This window comes from Vicia villosa, linkage group LG7, assembly GCF_029867415.1.
Source record: "Vicia villosa cultivar HV-30 ecotype Madison, WI linkage group LG7, Vvil1.0, whole genome shotgun sequence".
Classification (NCBI taxonomy): domain Eukaryota; kingdom Viridiplantae; phylum Streptophyta; class Magnoliopsida; order Fabales; family Fabaceae; genus Vicia; species Vicia villosa.
The window spans coordinates 27,806,147-27,832,469 of NC_081186.1; the positions used below are offsets into that span (position 1 = coordinate 27,806,147).

A 26,323-nucleotide genomic window follows, 5' to 3' on the forward strand; every position below is an offset into this window, starting at 1 on the left:
AGTAATAAATAAAATAAAGTAAAAAAAGGAATAACGAAGAAAACCATCTTATATTATAAATTAATTTTAATCTCAACAATAATTCAATTTTTAAAAGAAATATTTCAAATTTGAATTGAAGCTAAAATTAAGATCAAAGGATAATACATAATCATGGTTATTATATATATTTTTTTTAGATTTTTGACTTAAACTTGTATTAAAATATAAATCTAAATGAAACTAATTATGACTAATAATTTTTAGAATTTTCATAAAAATAAGAAAAGAATGATGAATGCACATGCAATATGAATGCGACATGACCATATGAATGAAATCGGTAGGACAAAAATTGGGGTGCGACAGATGCCCCTATTTAATTATCTCAAGCCAGATACATGAAAGACTTTAGTCTTAGTGGTATCAATGGCGAAAGGTAATTAAATACAAAAGACCTCAATTTTTGTCCTTCTTATGCAAACGAAATGTAATGCATGGACTTTTTGTTTTGTTTTAATGAAATATGGTATGAAATAGATTCAGAACTCTGTGGGGAATGACAGTAGAAAGGAGTCTTTTGTTGACAACTTGAATATATGAAGGCAGATGCGTGATTTTTTTTTATATTTTTTTTTTCATGCAGGAATGGTGCAATGTCATATGATACGGAATGCAACATGATGCTATACAAAGACTGAATTAAAATGATAAATGTAAATGGATAAAAGAACCTACTGAGGATACCTTCTTATAATAGGATAGTTCTATATTCTTTACCCTAGAATCCCCTCACATGGTTAGCTCTAAGGTTTTTGATAGTAGAAATACCTACATCACCATAGATGGAACGGTTTCTAAAGGTCCTTGGAGTTAACGACGAAATCAGATTTTCGTCATGCGACGGGCGAACCATCTTATGACAAATTTCATGAATAAGTCTCCTCCAAGTGGGGTTTTCGTATTAGCCATTCAAGGTGTTCACCTTGGGGACTAACACTACACAACCACCTCCTAACTTATGTTTTTCTCTTGTTTTTTCAAAGCTCGGGTTGAGAGCTTCACTCAAATATCATTCCCATACCCACAATTGAGTATATACAGAAATAAAATAAAAGCGATAAAGCAAGAGTAAAGGAACATAAACAACAAAAGAGTAAACATAAAGAATACAAGAATAAACAAACGAAATCAAACACTCAAATATAAAACAAACTAAACTAGGGTTGACCCTCTTAGATAGTCCCCAGCAGAGTCGCCACTTTCAATGATGGGTTCATTTGAACCCCGGCCTCCTAATTTCCTTCACGTTATCGCTCTCTATGCTCTCACGAATTTTCACTTTCTCTGTACATCTCTCATGAAGAAGAAGAAAAAGAACAAGCTCTCCTCACGAAATGCACAACATCCTCTCTCTATTTCACAATATTTCACTCAATCAAAATCTCTCGATCTCTCTCGTTACTCTGTTTCTCTCCGTTCTCTCGGCGATGCTCTCTCGGCGCGCGTCTCTCTCGCTTCTAATCTATCGCAAAGCACAAATCGAACAACAATCCTCAAATAGAGCACATAGCAACAACATATTATTCAAGTTTAATGATAGCAAATTAATGGTGATTCTACTCAGGCTATGGGACATGTCAACACAAGCAAAAGTTCAAAATAAAAGTTACCGACTCCGAATGTTCTCGGAGGGACGAATCCACAGTGAGCTTGTATTTGATTCTCTTCTGATTTCGATAATGCTCCTCTTATATTTCATTCGGTGACGATGCTTCGTTGTTGCTATTGTGTGCGTTGGATTCTGAATGAAGGTTGCCGTGTTACGTTGCTACTTCATCGGTATTGTTGCTGAAGGTTGTGCGGTGTGAGTCAGAATGAAGTTGAATGGAATTAGTATGTGAGGTTGAGTTCTGAGCGGGTTCTGGTGGGATTTTTGTGGAGAAGGTGAGTGTGGTGAAGATATAAGGTGAAGTGTTGGGGAAGCTAGCAGGTCACGGTTCAAGCAGAGAGTTTTTTCTGATGTTTGGTCGATTTTCGTGGCCCCTGTGGTGATTGTTGAGAAACTGAGCTAAAGGTGTATGAAGGGAGTTTGGGATATGATTTTTGCAGACAGTTATGGTTGGTATTCAGATGGTTTGTGAAGGTTTAAGGTTTGATGAAGTTTGTGTGGTGTTTTGCAGCAGAGTTTCTTTGTTCGTTTCCCCCTTTCTTGCTGTGACTTTCTACTTGTTATATAGCTGAAGTGTAATGAATTTGGGGGGGAAAGTTTTGATGAATTTGAACAAATGTAGTTAACTGCTATGTTACTTTCTTGATGCAGGTTTGTGTTCCTATTTTGATGAAGATCTTGGACTATTATGCAAGGACTGTATGGAGCAGGCATGGCAGCATTGGATTTGGACTGTTATAGTTTGTAATTTTATGGACAAGGAATCTTTATGGATCGTGAATTGCAATTGATGGTCTCCAGTCACTATTTTTCTTTTCTTCTTTAGATATAAGACAAAAAACAATAGTAATAATAACAATAAAAAAAAAGAAAATTGGAATGGTTAGTAAAAAGTTAGTAATAAATAAAATAAAGTAAAAAAAGGAATAACGAAGAAAACCATCTTATATTATAAATTAATTTTAATCTCAACAATAATTCAATTTTTAAAAGAAATATTTCAAATTTGAATTGAAGCTAAAATTAAGATCAAAGGATAATACATAATCATGGTTATTATATATATTTTTTTTAGATTTTTGACTTAAACTTGTATTAAAATATAAATCTAAATGAAACTAATTATGACTAATAATTTTTAGAATTTTCATAAAAATAAGAAAAGAATGATGAATGCACATGCAATATGAATGCGACATGACCATATGAATGAAATCGGTAGGACAAAAATTGGGGTGCGACAGATGCCCCTATTTAATTATCTCAAGCCAGATACATGAAAGACTTTAGTCTTAGTGGTATCAATGGCGAAAGGTAATTAAATACAAAAGACCTCAATTTTTGTCCTTCTTATGCAAACGAAATGTAATGCATGGACTTTTTGTTTTGTTTTAATGAAATATGGTATGAAATAGATTCAGAACTCTGTGGGGAATGACAGTAGAAAGGAGTCTTTTGTTGACAACTTGAATATATGAAGGCAGATGCGTGATTTTTTTTTATATTTTTTTTCATGCAGGAATGGTGCAATGTCATATGATACGGAATGCAACATGATGCTATACAAAGACTGAATTAAAATGATAAATGTAAATGGATAAAAGAACCTACTGAGGATACCTTCTTATAATAGGATAGTTCTATATTCTTTACCCTAGAATCCCCTCACATGGTTAGCTCTAAGGTTTTTGATAGTAGAAATACCTACATCACCATAGATGGAACGGTTTCTAAAGGTCCTTGGAGTTAACGACGAAATCAGATTTTCGTCATGCGACGGGCGAACCATCTTATGACAAATTTCATGAATAAGTCTCCTCCAAGTGGGGTTTTCGTATTAGCCATTCAAGGTGTTCACCTTGGGGACTAACACTACACAACCACCTCCTAACTTATGTTTTTCTCTTGTTTTTTCAAAGCTCGGGTTGAGAGCTTCACTCAAATATCATTCCCATACCCACAATTGAGTATATACAGAAATAAAATAAAAGCGATAAAGCAAGAGTAAAGGAACATAAACAACAAAAGAGTAAACATAAAGAATACAAGAATAAACAAACGAAATCAAACACTCAAATATAAAACAAACTAAACTAGGGTTGACCCTCTTAGATAGTCCCCAGCAGAGTCGCCACTTTCAATGATGGGTTCATTTGAACCCCGGCCTCCTAATTTCCTTCACGTTATCGCTCTCTATGCTCTCACGAATTTTCACTTTCTCTGTACATCTCTCATGAAGAAGAAGAAAAAGAACAAGCTCTCCTCACGAAATGCACAACATCCTCTCTCTATTTCACAATATTTCACTCAATCAAAATCTCTCGATCTCTCTCGTTACTCTGTTTCTCTCCGTTCTCTCGGCGATGCTCTCTCGGCGCGCGTCTCTCTCGCTTCTAATCTATCGCAAAGCACAAATCGAACAACAATCCTCAAATAGAGCACATAGCAACAACATATTATTCAAGTTTAATGATAGCAAATTAATGGTGATTCTACTCAGGCTATGGGACATGTCAACACAAGCAAAAGTTCAAAATAAAAGTTACCGACTCCGAATGTTCTCGGAGGGACGAATCCACAGTGAGCTTGTATTTGATTCTCTTCTGATTTCGATAATGCTCCTCTTCTATTTCATTCGGTGACGATGCTTCGTTGTTGCTATTGTGTGCGTTGGATTCTGAATGAAGGTTGCCGTGTTACGTTGCTACTTCATCGGTATTGTTGCTGAAGGTTGTGCGGTGTGAGTCAGAATGAAGTTGAATGGAATTAGTATGTGAGGTTGAGTTCTGAGCGGGTTCTGGTGGGATTTTTGTGGAGAAGGTGAGTGTGGTGAAGATATAAGGTGAAGTGTTGGGGAAGCTAGCAGGTCACGGTTCAAGCAGAGAGTTTTTTCTGATGTTTGGTCGATTTTCGTGGCCCCTGTGGTGATTGTTGAGAAACTGAGCTAAAGGTGTATGAAGGGAGTTTGGGATATGATTTTTGCAGACAGTTATGGTTGGTATTCAGATGGTTTGTGAAGGTTTAAGGTTTGATGAAGTTTGTGTGGTGTTTTGCAGCAGAGTTTCTTTGTTCGTTTCCCCCTTTCTTGTTGTGACTTTCTACTTGTTATATAGCTGAAGTGTAATGAATTTGGGGGGGAAAGTTTTGATGAATTTGAACAAATGTAGTTAACTGCTATGTTACTTTCTTGATGCAGGTTTGTGTTCCTATTTTGATGAAGATCTTGGACTATTATGCAAGGACTGTATGGAGCAGGCATGGCAGCATTGGATTTGGACTGTTATAGTTTGTAATTTTATGGACAAGGAATCTTTATGGATCGTGAATTGCAATTGATGGTCTCCAGTCACTATTTTTCTTTTCTTCTTTAGATATAAGACAAAAAACAATAGTAATAATAACAATAAAAAAAAAGAAAATTGGAATGGTTAGTAAAAAGTTAGTAATAAATAAAATAAAGTAAAAAAAGGAATAACGAAGAAAACCATCTTATATTATAAATTAATTTTAATCTCAACAATAATTCAATTTTTAAAAGAAATATTTCAAATTTGAATTGAAGCTAAAATTAAGATCAAAGGATAATACATAATCATGGTTATTATATATTTTTTTTTAGATTTTTGACTTAAACTTGTATTAAAATATAAATCTAAATGAAACTAATTATGACTAATATTTTTTAGAATTTTCATAAAAATAAGAAAAGAATGATGAATGCACATGCAATATGAATGCGACATGACCATATGAATGAAATCGGTAGGACAAAAATTGGGGTGCGACAGATGCCCCTATTTAATTATCTCAAGCCAGATACATGAAAGACTTTAGTCTTAGTGGTATCAATGGCGAAAGGTAATTAAATACAAAAGACCTCAATTTTTGTCCTTCTTATGCAAACGAAATGTAATGCATGGACTTTTTTGTTTTGTTTTAATGAAATATGGTATGAAATAGATTCAGAACTCTGTGGGGAATGACAGTAGAAAGGAGTCTTTTGTTGACAACTTGAATATATGAAGGCAGATGCGTGATTTTTTTTTATATTTTTTTTCATGCAGGAATGGTGCAATGTCATATGATACGGAATGCAACATGATGCTATACAAAGACTGAATTAAAATGATAAATGTAAATGGATAAAAGAACCTACTGAGGATAGCTTCTTATAATAGGATAGTTCTATATTCTTTACCCTAGAATCCCCTCACATGGTTAGCTCTAAGGTTTTTGATAGTAGAAATACCTACATCACCATAGATGGAACGGTTTCTAAAGGTCCTTGGAGTTAACGACGAAATCAGATTTTCGTCATGCGACGGGCGAACCATCTTATGACAAATTTCATGAATAAGTCTCCTCCAAGTGGGGTTTTCGTATTAGCCATTCAAGGTGTTCACCTTGGGGACTAACACTACACAACCACCTCCTAACTTATGTTTTTCTCTTGTTTTTTCAAAGCTCGGGTTGAGAGCTTCACTCAAATATCATTCCCATACCCACAATTGAGTATATACAGAAATAAAATAAAAGCGATAAAGCAAGAGTAAAGGAACATAAACAACAAAAGAGTAAACATAAAGAATACAAGAATAAACAAACGAAATCAAACACTCAAATATAAAACAAACTAAACTAGGGTTGACCCTCTTAGATAGTCCCCAGCAGAGTCGCCACTTTCAATGATGGGTTCATTTGAACCCCGGCCTCCTAATTTCCTTCACGTTATCGCTCTCTATGCTCTCACGAATTTTCACTTTCTCTGTACATCTCTCATGAAGAAGAAGAAAAAGAACAAGCTCTCCTCACGAAACGCACAACATCCTCTCTCTATTTCACAATATTTCACTCAATCAAAATCTCTCGATCTCTCTCGTTACTCTGTTTCTCTCCGTTCTCTCGGCGATGCTCTCTCGGCGCGCGTCTCTCTCGCTTCTAATCTATCGCAAAGCACAAATCGAACAACAATCCTCAAATAGAGCACATAGCAACAACATATTATTCAAGTTTAATGATAGCAAATTAATGGTGATTCTACTCGGGCCATGGTACATGTCAACACAAGCAAAAGTTCAAAATAAAAGTTACCGACTCCGAATGTTCTCGGAGGGACGAATCCACAGTGAGCTTGTATTTGATTCTCTTCTGATTTCGATAATGCTCCTCTTCTATTTCAATCGGTGACGGTGCTTCGTTGTTGCTATTGTGTGCGTTGGATTTTGAATGAAGGTTGTCGTGTTACGTTGCTACTTCATCGGTATTGTTGCTGGATAAAAGAACCTACTGAGGATAGCTTCTTATAATAGGATAGTTCTATATTATTTACCCTAGAATCCCCTCACATGGTCAGCTCTAAGGTTTTTGATAGTAGAAATACCTACATCACCATAGATGGAACGAGTTCTAAAGGTCCTTGGAGTTAACGACGAAATCAGATTTTCGTCATGCGACGGGCGAACCATCTTATGACAAATTTCTTGAATAAGTCTCCTCCAAGTGGGGTTTTCGTATTAGCCATTCAAGGTGTTCACCTTGGGCACTAACACTTCACAACCACCTCCTAACTTATGTTTTTCTCTTGTTTTTTCAAAGCTCGGGTTGAGAGCTTCACTCAAATATCATTCCTATACCCAAAATTGAGTATATACAGAAATAAAATAAAAGCGATAAAGAAAGAGTAAAGGAACATAAACAACAAAAGAGTAAACATAAAGAATACAAGAATAAACAAACGAAATCAAACACTTAAATATAAAACAAACTAAACTAGGGTTGACCCTCTTAGATAGTCCCCAGCAGAGTCGCCACTTTCAATGATGGGTTCATTTGAACCTCGGCCTCTTAATTTCCTTCACGTTATCGCTCTCTATGCTCTCATGAATTTTCACTTTCTCTGTACATCTCTCAAGAAGAAGAAGAAAAAAGAACAAGCTCTCCTCACGAAATGCACAACATCCTCTCTCTATTTCACAATATTTCACTCAATAAAAATCTCTCGATCTCTCTCGTTACTCTGTTTCTCTCCGTTCTCTCGGCGATGCTCTCTCAGCGCGCGTCTCTCTCGCTTCTAATCTATCGCAAAGCACAAATCGAACAACAATCCTCAAATAGAGCACATAGCAACAACATATTATTCAAGTTTAATGATAGCAAATTAATGGTGATTCTACTCAGGCTAGTGGACATGTCAACACAAGCAAAATTTCAAAATAAAAGTTACCGACTCCGAATGCTCTCGGAGGGACGAATCCACAGTGAGCTTGTATTTGATTCTCTTCTGATTTCGATAATGCTCCTCTTATATTTCATTCGGTGACGATGCTTCGTTGTTGTTATTGTGTGTGTTGGATTCTGAATGAAGGTTGTCGTGTTACGTTGCTACTTCATCGGTATTGTTGCTGAAGGTTGTGCGGTGTGAGTCAGAATGAAGTTGAATGTAATTAGTATGTGAGGTTGAGTTCTGAGCGGGTTCTAGTGGGATTTTTGTGGAGAAGGTGAGTGTGGTGAAGATATAAGGTGAAGTGTTGGGGAAGCTAGCAGGTCACGGTTCAAGCAGAGAGTTTTTTCTGATGTTTGGTTGATTTTCGTGGCCCCTGTGGTGATTGTTGAGAAACTGAGCTAAAGGTGTATGAAGGGAGTTTGGGATATGATTTTGGCAGACAGTTATGGTTGGTATTCAGATGGTTTGTGAAGGTTTGATGTTTGATGAAGTTTGTGTGGTGTTTTGCAGCAGAGTTTCTCTGTTCGTTTCCCCCTTTCTTGTTGTGACTTTCTACTTGTTACATAGCTGAAGTGTAATAAATTTGGGGGGAAAGTTTTGATGAATTTGAACAAATGTAGTTAACTTCTATGTTACTTTCTTGATGCAGGTCTGTGTTCCTATTTTGATGAAGATCTTGGACTATTATGCAAGGACTGTATGGAGCAGGCATGGCAGCATTGGATTTGGACTGTTATAGTTTGTAATTTTATGGACAAGGAATCTTTATGGATCGTGAATTGCAATTGATGGTCTCAAATCACTATTTTTCTTTTCTTCTTTAGATATAAGACAAAAAAAACAATAGTAATAATAATAATAATAAAAAAGAAAATTGGAATGTTTAGTAAAAAGTTAGTATTAAATAAAATAAAGTAAAAAAAGGAATAACGAAGAAAACCATCTTATATTATAAATTAATTTTAATCTCAACAATAATTCAATTTTTAAAAGAAATATTTCAAATTTGAATTGAAGCTAAAATTAAGATCAAAGGATAATACATAATCATGGTGATTATATATATTTTGTTTAGATTTTTGACTAAAACTTGTATTAAAATATAAATCTAAATGAAACTAATTATGACTAATATTTTTTAGAATTTTCATAAAAATAAGAAAAGAATGATGAATGCACATGCAATATGAATGCGACATGACCATATGAATGAAATCGGTAGGACAAAAATTGGGGTGCGACACTAATAAAAATATATCAAATAAATATTATTTTTGTGATTTTTTTGGATATTCATAAAATAGGTATAATAAATGAAAATTGTGTGAAAATTGAAGTGAAAATGATTAATTTTGATAGGTGAAATGATTGAGTAAAGTTGTGAAAAAAATGAAGACAAATAGCATAAATGGTTGATTTTGTTGGTAGCATGGTTTGAACCCTCTCCCCTATTGGGGAGCCGACACAAATCAAGCCAATTGGGCTACATCCCCAGTGTGATAAAAGCATGCATGCATTTGATAATATGTGAAGAAATGAACTAAAAATGGCTTTTCAGAAAATATTGCAAACAAAAGGTCTGAGGGACTTTGGGCAAGGCAAGAGAGACTTTGGACGCGCGTTGTAACCACTGGGACACTACGATGAATTCGTAATTAACACGCCTACCATTCAATATATTATAAACTTTCTCCCTCAAAAATTTGAAAATGGCACCACCATCATCTTCGTCTTCAACCTGTCATCACTCCATTTTTTATTTTTCCAACTTTCTCAATTCTCAACCATTTGCAAAGATGTAAACATCAAACTTGCTCTAAATTCACTCACGATTCCAGATATGTAACTAACATAGATTAAAATTAACTACATCTACTGAATTAACTAAAATACTTGATGAACCCTAAAAATTGAAAATGTAATTAAATGATGATGTTGATGAATAAATGAATGATGATATAGGGGTTTAGATCCTCTGATGATGCAGAATAGACTGGTATTGAGTTTTAATGAAAGGGGTACTTGAATTACACAGATGAAGTTTGAAAACTTACCTCTGAAATTGGAGTTCGTGGCTATGGCAGATGACTCCCTGTAATGAATTGAGGATTGCAAAAGCTTCCCGGTAGCTCACTGATGCTAACTGGATGCTAATTTCCCTTTGGAAACCTCTGAATTGTTCTACCAGACTCCTCTTGCTTGAGCTTCAAGTGAAAATGGAGGATGATGATTCTGCACTTACAGAAGTTTTGCAGGCATCTGGATAGCTTCACTACACCCTAAGGAACATGTTGGAATGCTTAGATTGAATTGACACCCTCTGAATTGCTCTGCACGACTCTACTTGCTTAAGCTCCAAGTTGAAAGTAGATATGGTGATCCTCCACTTTCAGAAGTATTTTAGGTGCTTGTATCACTTCTAATGAACCTCCTTGAGATGTTAGAAGGCTTACTTTTAAAGGAAGGGCTTTGGTTTGGAGAATTCGATTCTTCTCGCCAAAGAGCCTCAGAAAAAAATAAGCAAGAGGGAGAGAAGGAGAAAGCAATAATTGTAGTTGCTTTGGTGTGATTAATACTGAGGTATGCACTTCTATTTATAGGCAAAGTGATCAGAGTAGTTGAGGGAGTGAGATAACTTAGTGAAGTAATTTTGAGTTACTTAGTCATGAAGAAATTCAAAGAATATCCAAAATGTAATGATGACAATTTTGATTCCACTTGATCAACTCACTAGTCGTCGATCTTGTATGATCTTAGGGGACAATTCTGTTGCAGAAGTGATCTCCAATTGGTTGGGAAGAGATTCCTTTGGTGATTCACTCATTTGCCATAAATTCCCAAATGTTATCATTACATAATCACATGTCTTTGTTTTTGGGAATATCCTTCAATCCTTATGCAATGATGAAAAAGAATACATGGCATCTCTACTGATGTATTAGGTGTCATGTAGAACCATTTAGTAGAAGCATTTGCATAAAATTTGTAAGATGCAAAAATTGGTCATGGCTTGAAACAACTTCAAATGCCCAACTTTGAACATGGAAAACTTTCTGCTCAAAATGAATTAGGATATGTTTGAGCAAAATTTGGAAATCCCTTGGTATATACTTCAATTCATTAGTTTGGTGTTTCTTCAGAATCACTTGGGAAATTTGTGAAAACTGACCCTGAACATAAACCTTCCTAATCCAAAATCTCTCAACATAATCATTTTTAGCCAAATGTTGTATTGTGATAAGTTGTTTATTTTGTCAAGATCTACAACTTTCATGTTGGGAGATTTTTTAGTGTGTAGGCAAAATTTTGAGTTCCCAAAATGCCCTTAAAAAACCCTAACTTTGACTTTTATTGAGTTTTTGATTCTTGATTGATTTTTCTTGATTTTCCTTGGTCAAATGACTTTAATAATCATATGTTGATGATATTGATCTTTAAAAGTCTATGGTTGACCAAAATTCTTAAAATTTAAAACCAATCTTGTAAAGTTGACTTTTTCCTAATGAAGGGTAATCTTGGATTTTTGTGATGAATCAAGCCCTCCTCTTCAAATGAATGAAGTGAATTGATTTTATTGAAGTATTAGAGGTCTTTGAATCATGGTTTGGGTTATGGGGCCATGTCCTGATTAAAAGTCAATTGTCCAGAAGAATTAGGTCAAAACCATAATTTTGTTGTTCAGATGAATCAGAGAATTGTTGATCTTGAATTGAAGTACATTTTTCTTTAGACATTGATGATAGAATAGTGTGAAGTCATTTGATATGTGTGAACCATCCTTTGAAGCTTGAAGCTCTTCCAAGATGAAATCTTGATTGTAGTCTCTGAGGATCTTAAAACCCTAATCCAGTTGCACTGATGAACTTGAGGCTCAATGCCCTGAGGTTGATGAAACATCTTGACCTCTATGATTATGTTGAGGATCATGTTGATTATTAATTGATCCTTTTCCTAAATCTCATAGACTGGAAACCCCAATAGAATACCTAGTGAATAGATGATTGCTATGGGTATCTGTATTGATCTGACTGGGAGATCTGTGACATGTCAGGTGATGTGATATCTTAGGGGGGTCAAAATTAGGGTATGACAAGTTCCCAAAAATGGTTGAGGGAATGGACACACCGTTTAGGTTGACAGAGGCATGCTTCCAAAACTCTTTCACTAAGAAGGGATATATAGGTCTATACAGCATCTCAACATACTTTGACCATCCTTGAATGATGATGCTTTGTTTGAGGAGAAGATTCTAAAAAAATTGCCCAAGAAAGTTAGACCTAAGTTCATTAAGAACTTCAAGAATTTCTTCATCTCCATGGAAGGTTAACATGATAAGAAAAAGAAGGAACTTAAAATTATATGATAAGATAAAAATGATGCAAAACAATGAAACAAATGAGAGAATACAAGGAGAAGGAAACGTGACAGACTCACTAAAAGACTTTGAAACAGACATTTTAATAAATGAAAAACTCAAGGGACACGACAAACGGCAAGTTTTAGGACAGATAATGAAATGACAAGGCTCAAGGAGGATAAAGCATGTTAAGGCCTTTTCTTTTCTAAGATAATAACTTACTAAATGGTTGAATATTATAAATGCAATGACAGTGTTTAGCAAGTTTCTTGGTCAAAAAGTAACGATAAGGGAAAACTGATTTTAATGTCAGGGAGACGGAAGAAATTCTGACTTTTAAGATATTAATTCATTTAAGATATATAATGAATGCATAAAGATAGAGTTTTAGAATTTTTGACTCGTCAAAGCTTTCCTTTAAAACAACTTGAATTCCTTTTACCTTTGATTCTGATAGCTTGATCTTTAGTCTTCCATGTTCAGAATCATGCTTGCATCTTCTTCTTCTGCAGAGTCTGATCTTGTCTTTTCTCTACTTGTTGAATCTTCCTCCTTCAGAGGCTTCAAATCTTATTCTCACAATTTCTTTGCTTGCCTCTAATGACAGCATCACTTGGGTGATTCTGAACTACATATCTTCTGATGGTTAAGTGGAGTCTGAGATCTTCATTAAAACTATCTTCCCAAGATAGCTTCTGACAATTGGGTTCAGAACTAATGTTGTCTTCAATAGTTTTATAGCAACTAGAGTTTTTCTCTTCCTGAATATCTCTACACGGTTAAGTGTTTGATTCAAAAATCAATATAGAGTTGGAGCTCTAATACCAATTGAAGGAGGAGAAAAACACAAGAAAGGGGGGGTTTGGATTGGGTTTTCAATAATTCCCTTCATTTTAAAACTCTCGCACAGAAGCTTACGAGGTTGTTATTCATCAGAAGCTATAAGCTCTCAATTGTCAGAAGCTTATCGTTTCTCAGAAGTAGTTTGCCTTCTTAGAAAGTTAAGACTTCTGAAATTCTGGTCTAATAGGCCCAGATGTCTTGAAAGATGTTGAGACATTTGATTTATCAAGAAACATTAGAAAGGTATATACACAAATTTATTTCAAACTAAAAGATAAATGACACCAATAATTGTTGACCTAGTTCAGTGACAATTAATTACTCTAGGGGCATATTAAGCCAAGAATGAAGTCCACTATCAGTAGTATTAGTTCAGAGCTAAACTATCCCCGTTTACAACCCTTCACTTAATCCCTACCCAATGACCCTTCTACCTAGATCCTCTCTAGATATGGAATATCTCTATCCCAATTTCTAACACCGTAGTGATGTTGTACAGTTCTCCAGTCCCAGGAGCTGTAGCAACAACCTAATATCCAACATTCTAATCACACAGACAAACAGTTTGGAAGACACACTTCCATGACAATCCCTAGCCAAGGCTCTTGACTATGAAAAAGAAATTGGAGTTACTTCAAAGCTTCCTCCATGAAAAATATGTACTTCTCTTGCCTACAGGCTTCGAGGATTACGGTGACCTTCCCACAACCCAGGAGGTTCACTTAACCTAGCCCTAATAATTACATCTTTTCTATTCTTAGCTAGCTTATTTATAACCTATACCCAACTAGATTTGCACCTTCAATCACAACATATTTGCTGTTACAATCTAGCAGTAACTTCTGCTATAATCAAGGTTGTAACGCCCCAATTTTCGATATTTATTTAATACGTAATTGTCGGGTGTATTTGGTGTCTTAAACTGATATTTAATTTTTATTATATTAGTTTAATAAGTAATTAGTAAATAGTAAAATGATTAATTAGTTATTTGGGCCAAGTAGTGATTAGTAATTAGGAGGGTGTGTAGTAAGCCCATTAGCAAATTAAGGATTAAGGAGAGATTAATAAAAATAAAGAAAAATTAGAAGGAATAGTTTCTTTTGGCAAAATTTAGAGGAACGTGAAAACAGAGAAAAAAGGCTAGGGCAAGAGGTAGAAGAACTCCACCATTGTTGAAGGATCAAAGCTCAATTCTAAGGTAAGGGGGGAGAATGGGTTCTCAAAATGGTGATTACAACATGAGAGGGTAGTGAGGGTTCCTTTCCCTCTTTAGGTTTCATAATTGACATGTTGATTCCTTCTTTGATGTGTGAATTGATTTGAATTGTATGTTGCCCTTCATGATTAATGAGTATTATATGATTGTGGACGAAATTCTATTCTGGATTGATGAATTTTGGTGTGGTTTTGGGTGTTGGTTGAGTTGTTGTTGTGGTCATAAAAGAACTGAATCTGAGTGTAAAATTGTCCAATTTGATGAGTAGGAATTGGGTTGTTATCATGTTAAAATTGATGTAGCATAATAGGTTAATGAATCTAGATGAAAGGTGTGAGTTAATAGGTGAAATTATGATGTTTTAGACCTGAAATCGCAGACGGGAAGTGATGAAAACGAGTGAGAACGGACTGGTGCGAATGCAGACTTGGAAAGACAATTTTCCTGTCAGTTTGCGTATGATACGCGTATGGGTTGAGGTCGTACGCGTATGAGGGACAAACCCAGGGGGCTATACGCGTATGATACGCAGTCCTGTCCCAACATAGTACAACCTACTGGTGGAATGCATATGGTACGCGTATGAGAGAGAGGTCATACGCGTATGAGAATGTGATATGCGTATGGAGGAGTTTTTAGTGCAAATCTGATTCTGGCAAAACGCGTATGGGACGCGTATGGGAGAAGAGGCGTATGCGTATGGGGTAGCTGTACGCGTATGGTTACGCTAGTGTGCAGAATTTTCCATTTTTGTGATTTTATTCTGATACTTGAGTGAGATAAATACCTTTCTGAGTTACTTAAACTGTAGGACTTAGGTAAACATAGAGAGACTGTAAGAGTTATAATTTGGACATAAATATTGTGATAAGGTGTGTTGATTGTTGTGAATGTAACTACAAGATAATGAAATTATAGTTGCATGTTGTTGAGCTGGTTGATAGCCTAAATGGCGATGAGTTGAAGGCTGAAGCCTTGTGTTGTTGAATTGTGTTGATGAGACATCCATATTGCATACATATGTCGTTGAGGGCTTATGCTCTGTTGTTGGCCTGTATTGGCATTGTTGAAGGCTTATGCCTTGTTATTGCCTCTAATATAATGGCATCTGTTGAGGGCTTATGCTCTGTTGGTACCACATGCATGTAGAGTCGATAGTTACATTTTCATTCATCTGACTGTTTGTAAATGTCATGTAATGATGTTGTTCTGTGATTGATGGTGTGAAAATTTGTTTATGATTTTGTTTGTGTGTGGTGTAGATACTACTCCTTAACCATGTGATATTTCACCGTATATTTATTGAATGTAATTCTCACCCCTTTTCTGTTGTTGTGTCTGTGCTTCTTCGGGAGTATAGATAACCAGGTACCAGAGTAGTGCTTGGATTTCTCGAGTGTTACTTGATCGAGTCTTAGGAGTCGCTCTGATACGTAACACGGGGATGTTGGGATACGCTGTGTTTTGTTTTCCTTTCAGTTAAATGTTAAATTGTTACGTATCTTGATTTTGACATTATTGTTGGACCACCTGTTTAGTGGATATGATTTATTTGTTGGGGTCGTGGTGCCATGAGAATTAATAAGCTGTTTTGAATTCCGCTGCAGTATAGGATATTCTATTTTAATGAATATTAAATAAAGTGATGTTATTGTGAATTGTTTAGAAGATGTGAGATCCTACTCGTATTACTATGATTATTTATGTATTTATAATTCGTTTATTTTTGATATGGGAAAGTGGGGTGTTACAATTGGTATCAGAGCAGTTCGGTCCGTCCGACCAAGTAGTTGAGTCGTTAACAAATCGAGTATTGTTAATCTCGTTATCTAAACTATGTTTCTGTTGCAGTGTTTAGTTGAAATGGCTGGAAGAAACGATGTTGCGATTGCTGCTGCTTTGGAGGCTATGGCTCAAGCTCTGGAACATCAACCTAATGCTGGTGAGAATGTTGGGTCTCGCAGTTTGGCTACTTTCCAGAGGGAGAACCCGCCGGTCTTCAAAGGCAAGCACGACCCCGATGGAGCCCTAGAGTGGTTGAAAGAAATCGAGAGGATCTTTCGTCTAATGGATTGTACTCAGGCTCAAAAAGTTCGCTATGGGACGCATATGCTAGCAGTCGAAGCTGACGACTGGTGGCTAGCAACACATCCTAGACTAGAAGCTGCAGGTGAAGAGATCACTTGGGACGTGTTCCGAAGAGAATTCCTGAGGAAGTATTACCCTGAGAGCGTCCGTGGCAAGAAGGAAATCGAGTTCCACAAACTGAAACAAGGGAACATGTCAGTGACTGACTATGCTGCAAAGTTCACTGAATTGGCCAAATTTTATCCATACTATGATGGAAAGGGTGCAGAGTTTTCAAAATGCGTTAAGTTTGAAAATGGGTTACGCTCTGAGATCAAGAAGGCTATAGGGTATCAGCAGATCCGCGTTTTCCCTAACTTGGTAGACAGCTGCAGAATCTTTGAGGAAGATAATGCTGCTCACTATAAGATTGTCAGTGATAGAAGAGGTAAGCAGAGTCAGCAACGTGGCAAGCCTTATGACACTCCAGCTGGAAAGCGCAAACAGAGAGCTGCTCCGGGCCAGAGAACAAGTGGGGGAGGTGCTCCTGCCCCGATTGTGTGTTTTAAATGTGGCAAGGCTGGTCACAAGAGTACTTACTGCACTGATGACGTTAAGAAGTGTTTCCGTTGTGGCAAGACTGGTCATATGATGTCTGAATGTAGACATAAAGAAGTGGTTAGTTTTAATTGCGGTGAAGAAGGACACATTCGAAGTCAATGTCAGAAACCAAAGAAGGCACAAGCTGGTGGTAAGGTGTTCGCATTGGCTGGTACTCAGACAAGCACTGAGGACAGACTCATTAGAGGTACTTGCTTCATCAATAGTATGCCTTTAATTACTATTATCGATACTGGTGCTACTCATTGTTTTATTGCTGCTGAATGTGTTGAAAAGTTGGGTCTTGTGCTATCTTCGATGAATGGCGAGATGGTAGTTGAGGTTCCAGCTAAAGGATCTGTGACTACATCTCTTGTTTGTTTGAAGTGTCCGTTGTCGATCTTCGACAGGGACTTTGCTGTTGATTTAGTATGTTTACCGTTAGCCGGGCTGGACGTAATTTTGGGAATGGACTGGTTAGAATATAACTATGCTCATATCAATTGTTATAACAAGACTGTGACATTTTCAACTGCCGAAGAAGAAGGAGCTGGTTTAGTGTCATCTAAGCAGGTACGACAATTGCTGAAGGAAGAGGTAGAGATGTTCTCGTTGATGGCAACATTGTCAATCGAGAATCAGAACATCATCGATGAGCTACCGGTAGTATGTGAATTCCCTGAAGTTTTTCCCGATGAGATTCCCGATGTGCCGCCAGAAAGAGGAATTGAGTTTACGATTGATCTTGTACCTGGTACCAGGCCTGTTTCTATGGCACCGTACAGGATGTCCGCATCTGAGTTGACAGAATTAAAGAAGCAATTAGAAGACTTACTGGAGAAGAAGTTTGTCAGACCAAGTGTATCGCCGTGGGGAGCCCCAGTGCTGTTAGTGAAGAAAAAGGACGGAAGCATGAGACTTTGCGTAGATTATAGACAGCTGAATAAAGTAACCATTAAGAATAAATACCCGTTACCGAGAATAGATGATTTGATGGACCAATTGGTGGGTGCGAGTGTTTTTAGCAAGATCGATCTGAGGTCGGGTTACCATCAGATTAAGGTTAAAGATGAAGATGTATAGAAGACAGCATTCAGAACAAGATATGGACATTATGAATATTCAGTGATGCCATTTGTTGTTACGAACGCGCCAGGAGTATTTATGGAATATATGAACCGTATCTTCCATGAGTATTTAGATCAGTTCGTCGTGGTGTTCATAGACGACATCTTGATATATTCTAAATCAGAGCCAGAGCATTCAGATCATTTGAGGACGGTATTGCAAGTGTTGAAAGAAAGGAAGTTGTATGCGAAGTTGTCCAAGTGTGAATTTTGGTTGAAAGAAGTCAGTTTTCTGGGACATGTCATATCTGGTAGTGGCATTGCTGTAGACCCATCTAAGGTAGATGCTGTGTTACAATGGGAGACTCCAAAGTCAGCTACCGAGATTAGAAGTTTCTTGGGCTTATCCGGTTACTACAGACGGTTTATTGAAGGATTTTCTAAGTTGGCACTTCCGTTAACTAAGTTGACGTGTAAGGGTAAAGTGTTCATATGGGATGCACAATGTGAAGAAAGTTTTGTGGAACTGAAGAAGAGATTGACGACAACTCCGGTTTTGACGTTACCGAACCCAAGAGAACCTTTTGTAGTTTATTGCGATGCTTTTCTGATGGGTTTAGGTGGTGTACTTATGCAGAATGGTAAGGTAATTGCTTATGCGTCGAAACAACTGAAAATTCATGAAAAGAACTACCCTACACATGATTTGGAACTCGCTGCTGTTGTTTTCATACTAAAAATTTGGAGACATCATCTCTATGGTTCTAGATTTGAAGTCTATAGTGACCATAAGAGTTTGAAATACCTGTTTGACCAGAAGGAGCTGAACATGAGACAACGAAGATGGTTAGAACTGCTGAAAGATTATGATTTCGGGTTGAATTATCACCCCGGTAAGGCAAATGTTGTGGCTGATGCCTTAAGCCGGAAGACCTTGCACATGTCCGCTATGATGGTTAAAGAATTAGAACTGATCGAACAATTCCGAGATATGAGCTTGATTTGTGAAGTGACACCGCAGAGTGTTAAGTTGGGAATGCTTAAAATTGATAATGACTTTTTGAACAGTATCAAAAGAGGCTCAGAAATTGGATGTGAAAATGGTAGACATGATAGTGGGTTGTGGCAAATCCGAGAAGAGTGATTTTAGGGTGGATGCGCAAGGAGTGTTGAGATTGCAGGATCGAATATGTATCCCTGATGACAATGATATGAAAAGGATGATTTTAGAAGAAGGTCATCGATGTAACTTGAGTATTCATCCTGGAGCTACTAAAATGTATCAAGACTTGAAGAAGATATTCTGGTGGCCGAGAATGAAAGAAGATGTGGCACGATTTGTATATGCTTGTTTAACTTGTCAAAAATCGAAGATTGAACACCAAAAGCCTGCAGGATTGATGCAACCGTTAGAAATTCCAGAATGGAAGTGGGATAGCATTTCGATGGATTTCGTAACGGGGTTGCCTAATACTGCGAGTGGACACGATTCGATATGGGTGATTGTTGATAGGCTTACCAAATCAGCCCATTTCATACCTATTAACATCACGTATCCGGTGGCAAAGTTAGCTGAGATCTATGTCCGAGTGATTGTGAAGTTGCATGGTATTCCCTTGTGCATTGTGTCGGATAGAGATCCGAGATTCACTTCAGATTTTTGGAAGAGCTTGCAAGAAAGTTTGGGTTCTAAGTTGAGGTTAAGTTCGGCGTATCATCCTCAGACGGATGGTCAAACTGAAAGGACTATTCAGTCTCTAGAGGATTTGTTGAGAGCATGTGTTCTCGAACAAGGAGGCTCGTGGAGCACTCATCTTCCATTGATCGAGTTTACTTATAATAACAGTCATCATTCTAGTATCGGGATGGCACCTTTTGAAGCGTTTTATGGTCGGAGGTGTAGAACTCTGCTATGTTGGCACGAATCTGGCGAAGGTGTAGTACTTGGACCGGAAATTGTACGAGAAACCACAGAGAAGGTAAAGATGATTCGGGAAAAGATGAAGGCTTCACAGAGTAGACAGAAGAGCTATCATGATAAGCGAAGGAAGGAGTTAGAATTTGAATCAGGTGACCATGTGTTTCTAAGAGTCACGCCTGTGACTGGTGTTGGTCGTGCCCTGAAGTCAAAGAAGCTGACTCCACGATTTATCGGTCCTTATTAGATTTCAGAGAGAGTTGGTACTGTCGATTATAGGGTGGCGTTACCGCCTAACCTGTCGAATCTGCACGATGTGTTTCATGTGTCACAGCTTCGGAAGTATGTTCCAGATCCATCTCACGTGATTCATATGGATGATGTGCAAGTGAAAGAGAACCTTACAGTAGAGACGATGCCGATTCGGATCACGGATCGTGAGATAAAGTCCCTTAGAGGTAAAGATATCCCATTGGTGAAAGTAGTCTGGACGGGGACTACCGGAGAAAGCATGACGTGGGAAATGGAGAGCAAGATGCGAGACTCCTATCCCGAGTTGTTTGAACAAGGTAAGATTTTCGAGGAAGAAAATATCGTAAGTGGGGGAGAGTTGTAACGCCCCAATTTTCGATATTTATTTATTACGTAATTGTTGGGTGTATTTGATGTCTTAAACTGATATTTAATTTTTATTATATTAGTTTAATAAGTAATTAGTAAATAGTAAAATGATTAATTAGTTATTTGGGCCAAGTAGTGATTAGTAATTGGGAGGGTGTGTAGTAAGCCCATTAGCAAATTAAGGATTAAGGAGAGATTAATAAAAATAAAGAAAAATTAGAAGGAATAGTTTCTTTTGGCAAAATTTAGAGGAACGTGAAAACAGAGAAAAAAGGCTAGGGCAAGAGGTAGAAGAACTCCACCATTGTTGAAGGATCAAAGCTCAATTCTAAGGTAAGGGGGAGAATGGGTTCTCTAAATGGTGATTACAACATGAGAGAGTAGTGAGGGTTCCTTTCCCTCTTTAGGTTTCATAATTGACATGTTGATTCCTTCTTTGATGTGTGAATTGATTTGAATTGTATGTTGCCCTTCATGATTAATGAGTATTGTATGATTGTGGACGAAATTTTATTCTGGATTGATGAATTTTGGTGTGGTTTTGGGTGTTGGTTGAGTTGTTGTTGTTGTGGTCATAAAAGAACTGAATCTGAGTGTAAAATTGTCCAATTTGATGAGTAGGAATTGGGTTGTTATCATGTTAAAATTGATGTAGCATAATAGGTTAATGAATCTAGATGAAAGGTGTGAGTTAATAGGTGAAATTATGATGTTTTAGACCTGAAATCGCAGACGGGAAGTGATGAAAACGAGTGAGAACGGACTGGTGCGAATGCAGACTTGGAAAGACAATTTTCCTGTCAGTTTGCGTATGATACGCGTATGGATTGAGCCCGTACGCGTATGAGGGACAAACCCAGGGGGCTATACGCGTATGATACGCAGTCCTGTCCCAACATAGTACAACCTACTGGTGGAATGCGTATGGTACGCGTATGAGAGAGAGGTCATATGCGTATGAGAATGTGATACGCGTATGGAGGAGTTTTTAGTGCAAATCTGATTCTGGAAAAACGCGTATGGGACGCGTATGGGAGAAGAGGCGTACGCGTATGGGGTAGCTGTACGCGTATGGTTACGCTAGTGTGCAGAATTTTCCATTTTTGTGATTTTATTCTGATACTTGAGTGAGATAAATACCTTTCTGAGTTACTTAAACTGTAGGACTTAGGTAAACATAGAGAGACTGTAAGAGTTATACTTTGGACATAAATATTGTGATAAGGTGTGTTGATTGTTGTGAATGTAACTATAAGATAATGAAATTATAGTTGCATGTTGTTGAGCTGGTTGATAGCCTAAATGGCGATGAGTTGAAGGCTGAAGCCTTGTGTTGTTAAATTGTGTTGATGAGACATCCATATTGCATACATATGTCGTTGAGGGCTTATGCTCTGTTGTTGGCCTATATTGGCATTGTTGAAGGCTTATGCCTTGTTATTGCCTCTAATATAATGGCATCTGTTGAGGGCTTATGCTCTGTTGGTACAACATGCATGTAGAGTCGATAGTTACATTTTCATTCATCTGACTGTTTGTAAATGTCATGTAATGATGTTGTTGTGTGATTGATGGTGTGAGAATCTGTTTATGATTGTGTTTGTGTCTGGTGTAGATACTACTCCTTAACCATGTGATATTTCACCGTATATTTATTGAATGTAATTCTCACCCCTTTTCTGTTGTTGTGTCTGTGCTTCTTCGGGAGTACAGATAACCAGGTACCAGAGTAGTGCTTGGATTTCTCGAGTGTTACTTGATCGAGTCTTAGGAGTCGCTCTGATACGTAACACGGGGATGATGGGATACGCTGTGTTTTGTTTTCCTTTCAGTTAAATGTTAAATTGTTACGTATCTTGATTTTGACATTATTGTTGGACCACCTGTTTAGTGGATATGATTTATTTGTTGGGGCCGTGGTGCCATGAGAATTAATAAGCTGTTTTGAATTCCGCTGCAGTATAGGATATTCTATTTTAATGAATATTAAATAAAGTGATGTTATTGTGAATTGTTTAGAAGATGTGACATCCTACTCGTATTACTCTGATTATTTATGTATTTATAATTCGTTTATTTTCGATATGGGAAAGTGGGGTGTTACAAAGGTCTTCAATCTTTTAGTTTCCATGAATATTGTAAAACCCCAATTTACCCCGCATAATATTAATAATATCAGAGCATAAAAATCTTCATTTAAAATAATTCTTTGAAACCAGGATGTCACATTTTCTTCGTAATACAAAAACAATTGCTCATAACCATAATAGATACATAACACGTATAAGTAGAGTAACCAACCAAAACAATACAGTTTTCAAAAGAAACACCTTTCAATTACGCAACGGAATTCAACATATTCAATCTTAGGAATGTCATGACATTTTAATCCAACAAATCTAGCTTTAAGCTGTAAACATACGTCAATAAGCAATTAGAATTTCAACAACAAACAAATAGCAACTAATAACGTTCACCCCCCCACCCGAGTGTTATGTATCAGAGCAACGACCCCGACTCGATATACGTGAAGGTAACTAGCCTTCATTCCTGATAACCTGCACGTTACCGACATAGGGGTAACATTCAAACATAGTGGGAGAGATATCTTACAATATAAAGGAATGCATGATAAGTAATATAAGAGATATAGATTGTAAGACCCTATTCCCAAATCGTTATCTTAATTAATAAAATAAATCAGAGTAAATAAAAACTTCAACACAAAACATCTAGAATAGGATGCTACTTCGTCATCAACATAAAAATGTAACGCCCGATTATTTAATTATTTATTTAATAAAATAGTATTATATTAATATTGTTATTTTCGTTATTATCAGCTGATAATTTTATTTGTAGTGAATTAATCTATTTTACCTGTAGAATATCGTTAGAAATAGTATTTTAATTCATTTTTGAGTTAATGAGCTTATTGGGCCTATTTTGGCTAAGTGAAGATTAGTGAAGGGGGGTGTTAACTCTTAGGCCCAATGTTATAGAAAGAATAGGTTTAGTGTTAGTGATAGATTGAGGGAAGTGTAGAGAAACCAGAAAAATAGAAAGTTATTGGAAGAAAGGAGGCTAGGTCTTGAAGAGGAGAAGCAAGCTTAGAGAGAAAACCCAATTCAAGTGCTAGGGTTTTTAGAGTTTTCTTCAATCCAAACAAGGTAAGGGTGGAGTTTGTTAGAACAAGATTTGTTCTGATCAATATTCTTAGTTTTGATGATAACAATGTGTATGAATTTTGTATAAGATAATGTGGTACTCTAATCCTTTACATTTTCCATTTCAGGAATTATATAAGGATTACGCACAACTCAGCGCTAGAAGCACTGACTCAGAAGGTTCAAGTATGCAACATCAGAACATGCTCTCGCAAGACATTAGAAGATGGTCAAGCATAATCAGAACATGGTCTATGAAGCATCAGAAGAACATGAGATCAGAAGCAGAAGCACTGAAGTTCTTATGGTATCACGCTAAAACACTTCAAAGTCAGAAGACAAGAAGATGCTCTGCACCAAGCTGTTTGACTCTGATTATTCAAACGTTGTATCTACAAAGATCAGATCAGAAGCAAGTACAAGATGAGAGGCTACTCTGACTGACAAAAGGAACGTTAGAAGCTACAAAAGGCAAAGTCAGTAGAAGCAGTAAAAGCAAGGCTCGAGGTAGTTGGCAAAAGAGTGAAACATTAAATGCAAAGCTGTACGGAACACGCAACGCATTAAATGCTCCCAACGGTCATCTTCCCAAACGCTTATAAATAGAAGTTCTGATGAGAAGCTGAATACACAACTCTTGCGCAAAATACAGAAACGCTGTCAAATTCAAAAGCTCTCAAACTTCATCTTCAGCCTCACTTCACTTGTAATATCTTAGTGAGATTTAAGCTTAGAACTTAAGAGAAATATCACTGTTGTGATTATAACTTTTTAAGAAGCATTTGAATACTCTTGTAAACTTTATTTTACGTTGTTTTGTAAAAGGTTCATAGAGTGATCAAGTTGTGATCAGTAGACTCTAGAAGACTTAGAAGTTTCTAAGTGGTGTATTCCTAGAGTGATCAAGTTGTGATCAGAATACTCTAGAAGACTTAGAGGGTATCTAAGTGGAAAACCATTGTAATCAAGACTGATTAGTGGATTAAATCCTCAGTTGAGGTAAATCACTCTAAGGGGGTGGACTGGAGTAGTTTCGTTAACAACGAACCAGGATACAAATAACTGTGTTATTTGTTTTTATCTTAAGAGTTTTTAAAGTCACACTTATTCAACCCCCCCCCCCCCCCTTTCTAAGTGTTTTTCTATCCTTCAATTGGCATCAGAGCACCGGTTCTAGGTGCAAGCACTTAACAGTGTTAGAAAAAGATCCAGGAAGAGAAAAACATATCCTTATGGCTGCTGAAAAAGATACATCTACATCTGGTTCTGTTGTTGAACAGAACAATGGAAACAATGGCTACACTAGACCACTAGTGTTTGATGGTGAAAACTTTGAATACTGGAAAGACAGATTGGAAAGTTACTTCCTTGGTCTAGATGGTGACTTATGGGATCTTCTTGTGGATGGTTACAGACATCCGGTAAATGCTAGAGGAGTAAAGATGTCAAGACAAGAAATGAGTGATGATCAAAACAAACAATTCAAAAATCATCACATATGTAGGACTATTCTGCTGAATGCTATTTCTCATGCTGAATATGAGAAGATATCAAACACAGAAACTGCCCATGACATCTATGAATCATTGAAAATGACTCATGAAAGAAATGCCCAAGTCAAGGAGACTAAAGCTCTTGCATTAATCCAGAAGTATGAAGCCTTCAAGATGGAGGATGATGAAAACATTGAAACAATGTTCTCAAGATTTCAATATCTATCAGTTGGATTAAGAGTGCTTGACACGGGATATTCAAAAGCTGATCATGTCAATAAGATCATCAGAAGCTTGCCCAGAATATGAGGCCCAATGGTGACTGCATTCAAGATAGCAAAGAATCTGAATGAATTCTCTTTGGAAGAGCTTATCAGCGCCTTGAGGAGTCATGAAATAGAGCTGGATGCTAATGAACCTCAGAAGAAAGGTAAGTCTATTGCATTAAAATCTATTAATAAAAAATGCACTAACGCTTTTTAGGCTGAAGAAGAAGATTTTGAAGAATTAGAATCAGAAGAAGAAGAAGATGAATTGTCTGTGATCTCTAGAAGGGTAAACTAACTCTGGAAGAGAAAACAAAGGAAGTTCAAGAACTTCAGAAGTTCCAAGAAGCCTGAAAGAGGAGAATCTTCTGGAATCAGAAGATCTGACAAAAAGAAGGTCATGTGCTTTGAGTGCAAGGAGCCAGGTCACTACAAGAATGAGTGTCCAAAGCTTCAGAGGGAGAAGCCCAAGAAGAAGTTCCAGAAGAAGAAAGGTCTTATGGCAACTTGGGATGATTCAGATTCATCAGAATCAGAATCAGACTCTGAAGATGAGCAGGCAAATATTGCGCTCATGGCCACTGTTGATGATGGATCAAAATCTACATCTGAATCAGATTCTGAAGAGGTATTTTCTGAACTATCTAGAGAAGAGCTAGTTTCCAGTTTAACAGAACTTCTAGAACTCAAGGCTCAGCTTAGTATCAAATATAAAAAGCTGAAAAAGCTATTTGAATCTGAAACTAAGAAGCTTGAAGTAGAAAATTCTGAACTGAAGGAAAAAGTTTTAAAATTATCCAAAGATGTTGAATCATCTTCTGGTTCAGAAAA

General features: G+C 36.8%; 1 protein-coding gene across 1 annotated transcript; it reads left to right on the forward strand.

Annotated features, from left to right (window-relative positions):
- The first annotated feature begins 16,129 nt into the window (after positions 1–16,129).
- LOC131618800 (uncharacterized) lies at positions 16,130–18,043 on the forward strand. Its single transcript, XM_058889957.1, has one exon. It carries the CDS (start codon positions 16,130–16,132, stop codon positions 18,041–18,043), a length of 1,914 nt encoding a protein of 637 aa, XP_058745940.1.
- Positions 18,044–26,323: the final 8,280 nt, after the last annotated feature.

Excerpts from the sequence above, each read along its gene's own strand:
- LOC131618800 (XM_058889957.1), top strand. The coding sequence starts at position 16,130 with ATGTTTCTGTTGCAGTGTTTAGTTGAAATGGCTGGAAGAAACGATGTT.